Source organism: Ostrea edulis, chromosome 1 (genome assembly GCF_947568905.1).
Source record: "Ostrea edulis chromosome 1, xbOstEdul1.1, whole genome shotgun sequence".
NCBI classification, from domain to species: domain Eukaryota; kingdom Metazoa; phylum Mollusca; class Bivalvia; order Ostreida; family Ostreidae; genus Ostrea; species Ostrea edulis.
The window spans coordinates 57,958,685-57,973,969 of NC_079164.1; the positions used below are offsets into that span (position 1 = coordinate 57,958,685).

At 36.1% G+C, this 15,285-nt stretch overlaps 1 protein-coding gene across 6 annotated transcripts in view; it reads right to left on the reverse strand.

Annotated features, from left to right (window-relative positions):
* The window catches only part of LOC125664639 (LIM domain kinase 1-like), a 231,804-nt gene that overhangs the window by 145,728 nt on the left and 70,791 nt on the right, over nt 1-15,285 (reverse strand). For all 6 annotated transcript variants that reach the window (XM_048897478.2, XM_056154636.1, XM_056154629.1 and 3 more), the window contains 2 exons: nt 15,120-15,242; nt 4,511-4,610 (listed from right to left, as the gene is read on the reverse strand). In XM_048897478.2, coding sequence (XP_048753435.1) covers nt 4,511-4,610; nt 15,120-15,242 — 223 coding nt within the window. The remainder of the gene's footprint in view (nt 1-4,510; nt 4,611-15,119; nt 15,243-15,285) is intronic.

The window sequence follows — 15,285 nt, forward strand, 5'->3', positions numbered from 1 at the left end:
TTGCTTAAAATAAAGAAGTACAAGAAACGCATAGGGAAACTCGAACATTCCATATGTGTTAATATATATATATATATATATATATACAGAGAGAGAGAGAGAGAGAGAGAGAGAGAGAGAGATTATTTCATCCACTGTGGGTCAGAGTAGGGAGAAGTGACCTTCCTATCCTTCCTATCCTAGTGACATTAAGAAGAAGGCGTCCAAGTCCAAAACCACTGGGAAGCTACGAAAATCTGTATATTTACTCGCAACTAAGTAATCTTTGTGGGCTGTCAATATCTTTAAATACATCTATCTTTTCATGGTTTCTTTGAACCCTTCGCCTCAATATGATGGCTGACGCCATTTTAAACAAACTTTTGAGGACCTTAGGGCAAGGGTTGGACTGTCCTAAAGTTCGGATGAACTTATGGCGAGGCCTAAGTTTGGGAAAAATTCCGGAAACTGATTTAAGATTATGTAGTATCTTAAGGCATATTTACGACACGGCTTAGCCCTAAGATAGCCTCGTGAACATGCCTGCTGGTCCTACTGTATGGAAATAATATTTACTCTCACAACAATAGTAGATATCTAGAATTGTTCCAAATTATATTAGTAATAAATGTTTAGTCCCATTTGCTTCCAGCTTCCAGCAGTTTTGACAGGAATGCATCTATCAAACGCCTAGCATTGATTTTAGTACCTTACATGTCCGTAATATACACATATATCCCATTGAAATTTCACATGACAAAGCAATGTTTCGAAGAAAAACTATATTGCCACCAACCTATTTTGAAATGAATATATAATGAACGTATTGTGCAAATTGAATGCATTAGATGCCAAATATGGCATCCTTATATTTTCTAATCAATACTAGGGATTGCCAAGTCTCTGTTAAATGATGAACTAGCTTGATGATTTAGGTATATTTAATTTCTTTTTCAAATGTGTTAATTATTGAGAATACCCATTAGCACATATAAAAATCAATGTATTCTGGTTATGAAGATACATGTAAATACGACGGACTGCTCATTTAATCTCCTAAAATGACACTGACTCAGTAGACAAATCTGTCACTCCGTCAGTAGCTAATTCGCGCTGAAGAAATGTCAAAAACAACACTGCTATTGAAATATACCGTTCTTGTCTTTGCAATTCAATTTTTTTTTTGAAATTCAACACACGACAATGGGACCGAATGTGAACCTTATAGGATGTGATAAGATTTACAAACAATGTGATAAGTTCTACACAAGATTTGACACTGACACCATGAAAAACCTAACAAAAAATAATCTTGTCGGTATTATCCTCAATGTTTTAGCATATACACTTGCATCTATTTACACTCATTATTTGAAGAAAATACACATGCCACTGACAATTATCTTTATATAACAAATCTTTCAACGCATTAGTATTTACGCAAAGGAAAAAAAGTTTGAATCATAAATCATATTCATTGTCTCAAACCACGTCCGAAGTCCGCATGGGAGAGGATCGTATATTGTGACCCCCCCCCCCCCCCCCCCTACCTTTTGCTACATGCCGATTTAGTCAGAGACATCATGAAAATAACCTTGGTTTCCCTGTCTAATAAATAATTCAACAATTCCTTTTCGGCCAGTTTCTAATGATGAATGAAGCAGAGGTTGTCTATTAACAGTACCAAAGTCAATCACTATGACAGTGCATCAGCATATATATTCAAAGGTATTTATATTTTCCAGCAATTGTCAAAATAATGAAAGGTGTAAGATCTAATCAGTTTTTGACACCAAGTTTTTTCACTATACTAGTGAAAAGGACTACTAGAATCTATAATTTACTAGTCCTGCTGATTTTTGACTAGTCCGGCTGCTGAAAGTAGACGGCCGATTCGCGATGCGACAAGGGGAAGAGTGCGGGAGGGGCTTGTCCCCTTTTAAAGAGGGTGGGGGTCTGGGAAAAAAATTCAAAATCTAGATGCAAATTGTTCATTTGAGACAAATAAATGAAAATTTGATGACCAAATCTAGCCTCTTTTTTCATGATTCTCTCATCAAACCATCATATTTATGCTTGAATATCATGAAGAATACGTCGATGTGTAGCATAGTACCGTATTTTGTCAAATAAGATATGTACTTTTTTTCAAGGATTTTTGGTGTGAGAAAGGGGTGCACATTGTTTACCAAATAGTTTTTTTTTTCAGGTGAAACTCGGCGCTTAAGTAATGTTTCATTCGGAGACATATCATATGCTTGTTCACGTTGTTCACCTAATCGATCTCAAGAAAATTACTACAGAACGTAAAATTGTAGAAAATGTTATACTTAACAATAATTATTATAAAACAGTCAATTAAGTTTCATTCGATCTTAAATTCATATTAGATATTCATCATCGTACATAAGTGCCACGATATCATCACACCGTGACCATGACCAGCACGTTTTTCGAAGCCATAGTTGTGTACAAGGGCTTCGTCACTTGATTTTGTCAGACACCTCTTCAGGGTACTTTCAGCATGCTGCACGATTTCCATGGATCTGGGAATATGCAATTTTCGTTTGTAGTAAATGACACGCGACTGATGTACTTCATTTATCTACAATGTTAAATGCAGCGAAAATTCTTCATTTCACTACCGTCTCCAAATAATGATAGTGTACGATTACAACACATTGAACAATTGATCAATATTTTTACTTTATTTCTATGACATCGGCTATTTGAATTATTTGAAGTTTAAACAAAGAAAATATCGAGTGTTCAAACTTTAATCCTACAAAATATCATGTTTTGCTGAAATTAATATATTATTGCTGTATCCAAATTCCTGTGCTTTGTTGAGAACTTGCATTATATTTCCACATAGATTTCTAGTGAAATTGAAAAAAGCCAAGAATTAATCACCGGTAATTATGTAGATTGGGAAAGGATTTCAAACAATCGTTGAAGTTTTATACAAATGATTTCATGATAATATTGTGATCTGATTTAGTTTAGTCGTCATTGCTTTACGCACACATTACATGCAACTTTAATTTCAGAGGGGAGGGGGTATCCGGACCTCCACTCTAGATCCGTGCATGATTCGGATATAGTCACTATATCCGAATCATGCGCGAATCTAGAGTGGAGGTCCGGATTAGTCATTAAGCGATGTTTTGTCCACATGCCACTAAATGCTAAGTGACCGACGGTGAGTGGAATGGTTAGAGTGTAAATGCAGGAAAAGAAAGTTCTCCTTATGTGTAAAAATTGCGTTCTAATACTTCAACACCAGTTCCACGATTTAATGATGAAAATAGTAACCAATGACTAGCTATCATGTATTTTTAAATAAGACTATGTCACAGAACACGTGCGTCAGTTATCGACAAATATAAGGTGGTTCTATAAACAAATAATTATTACAGCGACGTAGCAATAGGAAAATTTGGCCCACACATTCTTTTGTTTTGAGAATGTAGTTTTTCCATAAATTTATATGCGAATTTTGATTTATCCCCCCCCCCCCCCCCCCCCCATTATGATTATTTATCATTAGATGTGTCTGACATATTGCTTAATACAATATTAGAATAGCATTTGAAATTACACATGCAACATACCCAATAAGTTATAATTAGCCTACATGTACGTTAGAATATTATGACTGACAAGGTGTATTTAGACATGTATTTAGATACGCATTGTAGCATTGTAGCCGCCACAGTACATGCACACCAATTTAGAGGGATAATTCATATCATAAACTATCTATGATAAAAAAGAATATGTGATTGAACTTTGCCATGTGTTACATTAATTGCGTTGATATCATTGCGTATCTATATCAAACATAAAACGAGTAAAATTGGAATCGGAAATATCTGTGTCGAAGATTCCAATTCTCTGATTACACACTATCTTCTTCAATGCAAACTACGTAGAGTCTTATAAAATTTAGTATGCTGTACATATGGATGTTATCTATTCATCAAATTTGTATATATGAACACCATCAACGTTGAAATTTGTATTACAGATGAACGCGGGAAATGGTTAAACGTTAAATTTAATAGTCTGCTCATTTATCAACCAAGTCGAAATTTTGCTCATTACTGACTTTCAACATGATTAATTTGTACACAAAACATCTTTGTGGTTGTTGCATGTGCTCGATCTTAAAAATGGATTCAAAGGCATAAAAAACGGCTAATTTCGGCGATTTCGGTAAATAATGTCAATCGGAGATAAGGAAAATGACGTCACAGAACATATTACGTCACTAATTTCCAAATGTATCATCAGGGCCAATGCCCTAGTGTATAATCATAATGATTAAACCAAGTGAAACCACATTTTAAATTTATCCTAATTTTGTGGCGAAATTTGGGTCTTAATGTACCTTGCTCTTTAACCCTGCATGTGTTTTGCTTTACACATTTAATACAATTCCTTATTTTTTCAAACATCCACTGACAACCATCATCTTGTAACATCCTGTATTGTATAAATAATTATCAGAAAGTGATTAATTCTATACCTCTCCAACAGAACTCTCCTTCACTGGAATCCTATTCACTTCTACAATCTTGTCTCTGACATTTACAGCATCCAGTTCTGGACCCAGTTTGTGATCAAGTCTAAATATAAAAGGGCAAACATTACTGATATTTCTTCCCCTTCAGCTTTCCCATATAAAAATATTGGATGATTATAAACATTGTATCAGAAATTAAAAGTCCACTATTGTCATCTATAATAAATCCATTTTGTTATTTTGCTATTTTCTAGCACTTCATTAGATCAGTGAAATATGAATAGTTTTCCTTACATAATTGGTAATTGCTTTAATTATATCATCCATAGAGGAGAGACCTTATATAGGATAAGCCTGCTGCCCAATCCCATCAAATTATTGAATAAATATTGTTTAAATTAATATCATCCAGAGAATAAACCACCTACCAGTCTGATAATTACAGGCCCACTTATAGGCTTTAGTGGTCAACTGAGTACTATTAGATAAAAGTATCACTATAGCCCTAAGGGCTATAAAATCTATAACAATTTTCATGTTTTACACACACACACACATATACATATATATATATATATATATATATAAAAGCTAAATTCTTATATTCAGCAGCAATATAAAACAAGATGTAATCTTAAAACACAAATGCCCCGGAAGTGTCCATAAAGATGAAAGACTTTATACCTAAGGATATGCAGGACGATGATCACGTGATGGTTGCGAATTTATTATAAATTTAGAACCGGACGCAGCGTAGTTAAAGCTTGCTGAAAAAATCACAATGCTGTAAAGACACACTATATGACGTCATAATAAACAATCGCTCACCTGAGTCACCTTGGCCCATATCTAAAGACTTTCCATATATATTTGCATGTAAAACCTTGGTCCCTATTATGGCCCAAACTACCCTTTGCAAACTTGAATCTACACTATGTCAGAAAGCTTTCATGTAAATGTCAACTTCTTTGGCCCAATGGTTCTTTTAAAGCTTTTTTCTATATTTGTATGTAAAACTTTGACACCCCCCCCCCCACTTGTGGCCCCATCCTACCCCCCGGGGACCATGATTTGAACAAACTTGAATCTGCACTATGTCAGAAAGTTTTCTTGTAAATATCAGCTTTTCTGACTCAGTGGTTATTGAGAAAAAGATTTTAACTATATATTTGTGTGTAAAACTTTGATCCCCCTTGTGGCCCCATCCTACCCCCGGAGCCCATGATTTGAACAAACTTGAATCTGCACTATGTCAGAAAGTTTTCATGTAAAAATCAGCTTTTCTGGCTCCGTGGTTCTTGAGAAGAAGATTTTTCCTATATATTTGTATGTAAAACTTTGATCCCCTATTGTGGCCCCATCCAACCCCCGGAGCCCATGATTTGAATAAACTTGAATCTGCATTATGTCAGGAAGCTTTCATGTAAATCTCAGCTTTTCTGGCTTAGTGGTTCTTGAGAAGAAGATTTTTAAAGTTTTTCCCTATATATTTGTGTGTAAAACTTTGATCCCCCCCCCCTTGGGGCCCCATCTTATCCCCGGGGGCCATGATTTGAACAAACTTGAATCTGCACTATGTCAGGAAGCTTTCATGTAAATCTCAGCTTTTCTGGCTTAGTGGTTCTTGAGAAGAAGATTTTTAAAGTTTTTCCCTATATATTTGTGTGTAAAACTTTGATCCCCCCCTTGGGGCCCCATCTTATCCCCGGGGGCCATGATTTGAACAAACTTGAATCTGCACTATGTCAGAAAGTTTTCATGTAAAAATCAGCTTTTCTGGCTTAGTGGTTCTTGAGAAGAAGATTTTTAAAGTTTTTCCCTATATATTTGTGTGTAAAACTTTGATCCACCCCTTGGGGCCCCATCTTATCCCCGGGGGCCATGATTTGAACAAACTTGAATCTGCACTATGTCAGAAAGTTTTCATGTAAAAATCAGCTTTTCTGGCTTAGTGGTTCTTGAGAAGAAGATTTTTAAAGTTTTTCCCTATATATTTGTATGTAAAACTTTGATCCACCCCTTGGGGCCCCATCTTATCCCCGGGGGCCATGATTTGAACAAACTTGAATCTGCACTATGTCAGAAAGCTTTCATGTAAAAATCAGCTTTTCTGGCTTAGTAGTTCTTGAGAAGAAGATTTTTAAAGATTTTAACTATATATTTGTATGTAAAACTTTGATCCCCTATTGTGGCCCCATCCAACCCCAGGGGCCCATGATTTGAACAAACTTGAATCTGCATTATGTCAGGAAGCTTTCATGTAAATCTCAGCTTTTCTGGCTTGGTGGTTCTTGAGAAGAAGATTTTTAAATTTTTCCCTATATATTTGTGTGTAAAACTTTGATCCCCCCCCCTTGGGGCCCCATCTTATCCCTGGGGGCCATGATTTGAACAAACTTGAATCTGCACTATGTCAGAAAGTTTTCATGTAAAAATCAGCTTTCCTGGCTTAGTGGTTCTTGAGAAGAAGATTTTTAAATTTTTCCCTATATATTTGTGTGTAAAACTTTGATCCCCCCCTTGGGGCCCCATCTTATCCCCGGGGGCCATGATTTGAACAAACTTGAATCTGCACTATGTCAGGAAGCTTTCATGTAAATCTCAGCTTTTCTGGCTTAGTGGTTCTTGAGAAGAAGATTTTTAAAGTTTTTCCCTATATATTTGTATGTAAAACTTTGATCCCCCCCCCCCTTGTGGCCCCATCCTACCACCGGGGGCCATGATTTGAACAAACTTGAATCTGCAATATGTCAGGAAGCTTTCAGGTAAATTTCAGCTCTTCTGGCCCAGTGGTTCTTGAGAAGAAGATTTTTAAATGACCCCACCCTATTTTTGCATTTTTGTGATTATCTCCCCTTTGAAAGGGACATGGCCCTTCATTTGAACAAACTTGAAAGCCCTTCACGCAAGGATGCTTTTGGCCAAGTTAGGTTGAAATTGGCCCAGTGGTTCTGGAGAAGAAGTCGAAAATGTGAAAAGTTTACAGACAGACGGACGCCGGACAAAATGTGATCAGAATAGCTCACTTGAACCTTCGGTTCAGGTGAGCTAAAAAGTAAGTCACGACATTAATATTGTATCGCGGGGAAAATGTCATCATAATTTGTCGTAATTTGCTACCGCTGTCAAGTGTCATGTGTAAATCTGTTGATTGAATTCTTGTCAAATGATAATATTTATTTTATTTCATAGTGATTACAAGTCTCCTTTTCATATACATTGCATATATTATATATATGTATAGTATGCGTCACAGTGATTTTGATAGTATAGCCTATAAGTCACCGAAATCGATCCTACATGCACATGCAATTTGCATCTCTAGGCATTTACATAAAGAAAGTCAATCGTCTGTAAACAATGAGTCAGTGCAAGTGTAAGACTGGACACACATTTCTCCGAATCTTGCTTGGGAAACGTACAAACTATTCAGGCACTTTTATAATCGATCCTTGTTTGAGAAAAATACTCCCCCCCCCCCCCCTCCCCTTTATGACGACAATCGTTACTTTTGGTCAAATATTAATTAATGTCCATACTAGGAATGTTTAATTTTCGCAAGCATTTTCATGTAAATATAAATATGCTTTATCCCTCAAACTATTTCATATTCCAAATTATTTTTACTAACTTTACGAAACACTGCTGCGGAAATGGTAACTAATACTGTGGATTTCACAGTGTGTGATCCGGTTTTCCGGATCACCACCCTGTGGTTTTCTGATTCCGTATCAGTATCCTCTGAAACTGATAACGTCACAATGCATCAACGCAACGTTTTTTGCTTAAAATATTGGCCGTGTCACAAACAAAACTGCGTAGTCACAAAACATAATTTCACTGTATGTCTGTATTTTTGATAATTTGGATTACATTTAGTATCTTACAAATGTGGATTTAAAATGCATAGAGGGTATATAATAAATTTATCATTACTACAGTAACTTGATCCGAAGAGTTGGATCATGTCTCGTTGACAGGCGCGGATCATCATATCAAACTCGACGCTTCGTGTCTAGTGTGATCTGATGATCCGCACCTGTCAACTCGACGTGATCCGACTCTTCGGATCAAGTTACTGTAGTAATAATATATATTTATTTGCAATTTATTTACAGATAATTATAAGATAATGTTGCACCTGGAGGGTGACCTCTGGTCACCTATTGATTTCAGACATGAAAATTATATTACTATAGATTATATTTTATGATGCTACAATAGTGCAAAGGTGAATGTTTAGTCACCCGAGTCAAAGAATGAAATGAGCTTTCTTGATCATTTGTCTATCTGTTTGTAAATTGTTTTATCTACTTGGCATATTTTCACCAAACTTTAAGTAAGGGTTGTACAAATTATGTTCAGATGGTCCGTGGGTATTTTGTCTCAATTATGTTATGGTTTGAATTTCTAAAATTATTGTTCATTAGCATTGTTGTAAATAAAAAATATAGCGATGACGGTAGTATGAATTTCGGACATAGCAGGAGATTGGTCATGTGGTCACTCTACCAGAGGAAACCCATACATGACATTTACATCAGTGGGTGACCAGAGAAAACCCTTATATGACAATTACATTAATAGGTGACCAGAGGGAACCCTTTTATGACCATTACATCAATGGGTGACCAGAGGAAACCCTTAAATGACATTAACATCAATTGGTGACCAGAGGAAACCCTTATATGACATTTACATCAATTGGTGACCAGAGGTAGCTCGTATATGATATTTCATTAATAGGTGACCAGTGGTAAACCTTATATGATATTTCATCAATGCAGGGTTTGACACTAAGGCACGTCTGACCGACCGAGTCTACTAAATGATAGGTCCGGTCGGGTAAAATGTCGATTTACTAGTCCGACTGGTCGTGTTGAAAAAATAAACAAGAAACTTTACTTTAAACCATAGGATATTTTATTCTCAACTAAAAAAAATAACTGTAAAGAGTGCGAGCAATTTTGAACTGCACGATGACATAATCTCTATTTTTAGTTCTAATATATAAGTCGCTGTCGGAAGTGATGTTTTACGACATCTACACAATGTTAATGTGTGTAAAGTTATGGTTCAGTTAAATAGATATAAACTGAATTTATTTTCATTTGAAAAAACAGTTTATTTTAATTGAATATAAGAAAGTGTCTATCAAATTAATAAATTACATCGTAAAGAGCCATTTTGTGGTGTTGACACATGTGCGGGAATGTCTCTATACAAATACGACTTCTCATCCTCAAGAAAGATGTCCCGAGAGAAAAACAAGAGGCCCATGGGCCTAGAATCGCTCTTCTGATACAATGTAGAACAGGCAAAAACTCTCACTAACCAAGATTCATCAATAACAAGGTTTTAAAGACCTATCACATGAAGGCCACAGTGACCTACTTTTTGGTCGACACACTCCAAAGACTCAAGATGCATCAACTGACAAAGTTTGATAATTGAAGTCAAATAGTATCTGAAATATTCAGATATAAACGTCAAATTCCAAAAGTAGGTCACAGTGACCTACTTTTTGGTTGACACACTCTGAAGACTCAAGACCCATCAACTGACAAAGTTTGATGATTGTAAGTCAAATTGTATCTGAAATATTCAAATATAGACGTCAAAATCCAAAAATAGGTCACAGTGACCTACTTTTTAGTCAACACACTTTGAAGACTCAACATGCATCAACTGACAAAGTTTGATAATTGTAAGTCAAATAGTATCTGAAATATTAAAATATAGCCGTCAAATTCCAAAAGTAGGTCACGGTGACCTACTTTTTGGTCAACAAACTATGAAGACTCAAGATGCATCAACTGACAAAGTTTGATGATCCTAGCTTTCATAGTGTCCAAAATATGCATCTAAAATTGAAAATGTGAAATTTGAATGGCTGCAAAATTCAAATAGTAGGTCACCGTGACCTACTTTTTTTATAAATATGTTTTGAGGCCTCTAGACGCATCAACTTCCAAGGTTTGATGATTCTAAACCTTTCGGTATCTGAAATAACAACCTAAAATGTATTCATAAATGATTAGCCATAAAATTCAGAAAGTAGGTCATGGTGACATACTTTTCACATGATGCAGTTCAAGGTCCCATGATCCATCAACTGACAACTTTTGATGATCATAGGCTCAAAAGTGTCCAAGATATGCATCAAATTCCATTTAATAATAATTACCTGCAAAATTCAAAAAGTAGGTCACCATGACCTACTTTTGAGACAACATGGTATTAGGTCCTAAGATGCATCAACTGACAAGATTTGATGATTCTAGTCCTTATACTAAGCAAAATATCAAAGTTTTAACAAAACAAAATTTAAGGTCAACTTTGAAGTGACCTTGAGAGCACACCCTTTGCCCCAGGATGATGACTAACATTTTTTTTATCTACAACCTATCCTGATCCTTATGAATTAGTTTGGTGATAATTTGCCCAGTGGTTCTTGAGAAGAAGATTTTTTAGCAACCACTACTTTTGTTTGCATTTTCCTAATTATCTCCCCTTGTTAAAGGGTCACAACCCTAGTTTTAGTACAAATGAAAGCCCTTGGGCCAAGGATACCCTGTGACAAATTTGACAAAAATTGGCCCAGGGGTTCTTGAGATATAGCCCTTTTTCCAAAAAGTTGACACACACCGCACGCCAAACATATGGCCATATGATTAGCTCTTTGAGCCTTCGGCTCAGAAGAGCTAAAAAAGGAATGAATAGGTTGGGAAGAAACAAAGCAGGGCTTATGAAATAGAAATTTTAAAAAAGCGGTTGAGGTCATTTTATTCTAACAAATGGACTAAAGAATTTCTGTGCCGGGTAGAATTTAAAGAAACAGAAAATGCATTTGAAAATAAAGCATCAAATTGAATGACGAGAATAAAGATTTTTTTGAGACAATTAAGTACGTTTTAGTTTAAACTTAACGTTTGTCATTTGAATTAAGTATTTACATATGGAGAAACCATCGGGGGTGGGGGGGGCGGGGTGGGGGGGGGGGGGGGGGGGGGTTCTGGAAATTTGGTCAGGGCTATAGTGGATGTAAGGTCAGGTCTAGTAAAATCATTTGAAGTAGCCCGACTGGTCTAGTGCTCAAAAAAGTAAATGTCAAACCCTGCAATGGGTGACCTGAGGTAACCCTTAGATGAGCATTACATCATGATGACCAGAGGTAACCCCATTATACCCATTGCTACCATGGGTGACCAAAGGTAACCCTCTTATAACCACTGCTTTTATGGGTGATCAACGGTTACCCTTACATGATTATATCTACGGTGACAAGAAGCAACTCTTTTATGACCATTACATCAATGGGTGACCAGAGTTAACCCGTATATGATCATTGCATCAATGGGTGACCAAAGGAAACCCTTATAAGACTATTAAATCAATGGATGACCAGAGGAAACCCTTATAAGACCATTAAATCAATGGGTCCCCAGTGGTAACCCTTACATAATCACTACATTATAATGGTGACCACGGGTAACCTTTATAGAACCATTAATGGAACAATTCCCCAATATTGATATGGTCCCACTCAAGCACATTTTGTTAGGTTCTATATAATGATGAAGTTTATTCATCTGTAAGCATTGAAACAAAAAATCACTCCATTAGGAAAAAATATATTAGAATGATAATAACAATAGCAATATACACAAAAAAAAACACAGAAAAGTGGAAAGACCTAATAAACGGATTCATAACAGAATGTAAATTGGAGCATGTCTATCCGCCGAAAGATTTGTGCCTCAACGATAACAAAGTCATGCAGAAAGTAGGCACATTTCCTCTTTTCTAACAGATAAGAGTTTCACTTGTATTTATTATGCGCATTTACTTCAAGATAGAAGAACTACTTTTGGGTGACCCCGGGTCCTACTTGAGGGTACGAATTATCCTTCTGCGCTTCTTATAAAAATATTTCAGATGTAATGCATGCAGAGATTTTGTTTACAAACTTCGTGGTACAACATTTCTTTTCTGGTTGCAGATTGTTCCACCAGACTCTGCAAAACCATGTTAGGTAGCAGGGGACAGTTTCGCACTATAGGCCCGGTCAACTTTTTCAAAAAATGGAAATACCCCGTATTTGAAGTGATATTACATGTGTAAAAATGTATACAATAATTTTAGGATGCATGTCAAATGTAGCTGAGTGCTTAATAAAAATGTTGATATACAACATGTAGGTGTCACCATGATTCCTAGCATATAGATGGGTGCAAATACGAAACTAAGACACGTGGTCAGTTGCTGAAGAAATTCCGGTGAAAACATGCAGGGTCTAGCAAAAGGTCTGTAGCTGTGAGGGAAGGTGGATGGCCCCATATGAGAGGTAGATTTTTGAAAAGGGCAGATAGGGTTCTTGATCGTGCACAGTATCTTAATCCCCATGTTTGGTACTGTGATGGTGTGGGGGTGGTGCGGATTAGCCCAAATGAGGGAAAATCAAAGCAAAAAAGGGAAACCTGCTCAGAGCATGTTTTGTGCACCAGCACCAGTATTTATAGATTACATGTAATTTAGGGTCATAATTTATTAACTACACTAATATGAAATACAAGAATTGACATAAAAGGGAAATATGATTTTTCATTAGTCTGTCATAATCTGACTTTGGTGTATACCCCCTATCCACATGTTTCAAAACCAAAGAAACTGTCCCCTGCCACCTTAACAGATAGCAAGCTAGATCACCTCCAAGTTTTTCTTGTAGTCATACCAAAACAAATGCATATGTTTATATGCATGTGCTTTACTCTATTTCTAATTTTGATATCTATAATCCTGTGGTGGTGTTAAAGCGAAGTTGTAATCAAGATCAAAATATCCCTCCGTTTCCCTGTAGTGGCATTTTGCTACCTTTCGGTTTCACATACGAAATTCCCTTAGGTTCTCAGAGGTCATGTGATACCTGAGTGTTATATAAGCTGAGACAATCAGGATGATCAGCAGTCTGTGTCTGATGGCCAGGGTGAAGAGAAGCCAAAACATGTCAGGTTTTGCAAGTATAAACTGAATAAGGTCTTACATGCCTGAAATAGGTTTTGCATACTGAAGTCAGCGTGCTTTAGTCCCCGAAAAGTTCATGCGCTACAGAAAAGAAAGTGAATTTATTGTAAATACTTGTAATTTAAATCTGTGAATGAGACATTTGTTTAGTTGATCTTATCATGTAGAATAGCCGAATCCAAGAGCGAACCTAGAAACGCGTACATGTTACTGTATAGTGTTGTAAAAAAGATGCAAATGTATGTGCTAATGTTACATGTAATCACTTATTCTTGTAGGGGTGTATATTAGTTTATCTCTAACTTTTTGCTGAATAGTACAGTTAATGATTTCAAGAAAATAAATATGTATTTCTTTCAAATTGTGTTTCCGAGTTTTGTTAAAGTTGATGGAGAATAAAACACACTTTTGATGTTGCATTAATATATGACACAATGTATTATTATATTGGTATTTTTTTCAAAAGACACTTATTTTCATGACAAAATGTCGAAATTAAAAAATCTAGAGCTTTGCAAAATATGTCATATCACATGCAAAATCTCTCATGGGGATTTTCCAATCTAATTAAAACCAGATCTTAAGATAAGCTCACAATTGCTACAATAGGATCTGACATAACCCCATAGTGGGTCATGTCCACATGACCTTTCGCTTGGAATATTCATGAGAACTATCAGCCAGTCACATTGCGCCATACAAACAATGATGGTTATTTAGGCGGTTCCCAGCAATTCGTAAACAAAATGTCATCACATGCAACAGTAATCTCTCGATCTCCAATGAAGTTTGTTCCACACTATAAATTTTTTTATTCTCACATAAGGAATTAATTATTTAAAACTTTTGCAATAATGCCTAATCTATTCCGTTCATTCAAACAACAAAAAGTATGATATAAAATACACCCAAATTAAATTAATTGTGAAATGCGATTTATGTATGAATAGGGATGGGTTTCAATAGTTTTTGAGATGGTAATTTACTTAATTAACGCGAGGAACATAATGCCAGTCGATGTAAACCGGTGCATTGCGACACCACAATTGCAGCCATTTTCCTTGAATTGTGAACACCGACGATTTCATTGGCGATGCACTCATTGGCTAACATAAAGTTCACATGAACATGATCCCTAGTCGGGTTATGTCAGATCTTAAATTCTTACGCAGAGTATACGGCGCGGATCTAAGAAGTCTGATTTTAATTAGATTGGGGGATTTTCAAAAGTTGGCATGTATGGCAATAATTCACCTGAACAACTCAGGTGACCTAAATATATAAACCCCTCACTGATGTACACAATGTCTTATACTCAAGCCGACATATTTATACTATCTGACTACAACATTTCTTTAAGATATGATCAACATTCCTAATCTATAACAGAACTTAAATTGAAGAAATCGAACAGCTGCTGAGATGGCCTTACGATTATTGCTCACTGTGAAAATTCCATAACAGGAATTCATGCACCGCACACTGACGTCGACATGTAAAGTTAAATTTACACATGCTACACCATTATGATGCAATACCCTTACTTTAAAATTTGCAGTGCTGGTTATGGCCCTGATCTAGTGAGTACCTGAAGCTTCTTTGTCCTTCTGGGGTGGGTGGGATTTCAATCAGCTGTATGGAATGAATTCCCCGTCTCTGGTTGGGAGATGTGATCAGAACTGGTCTCATCCTTGTTTTGTAGCACTCTCCACTGTACAAAACATACGATACAGATATTGTTTACTGTCACATAT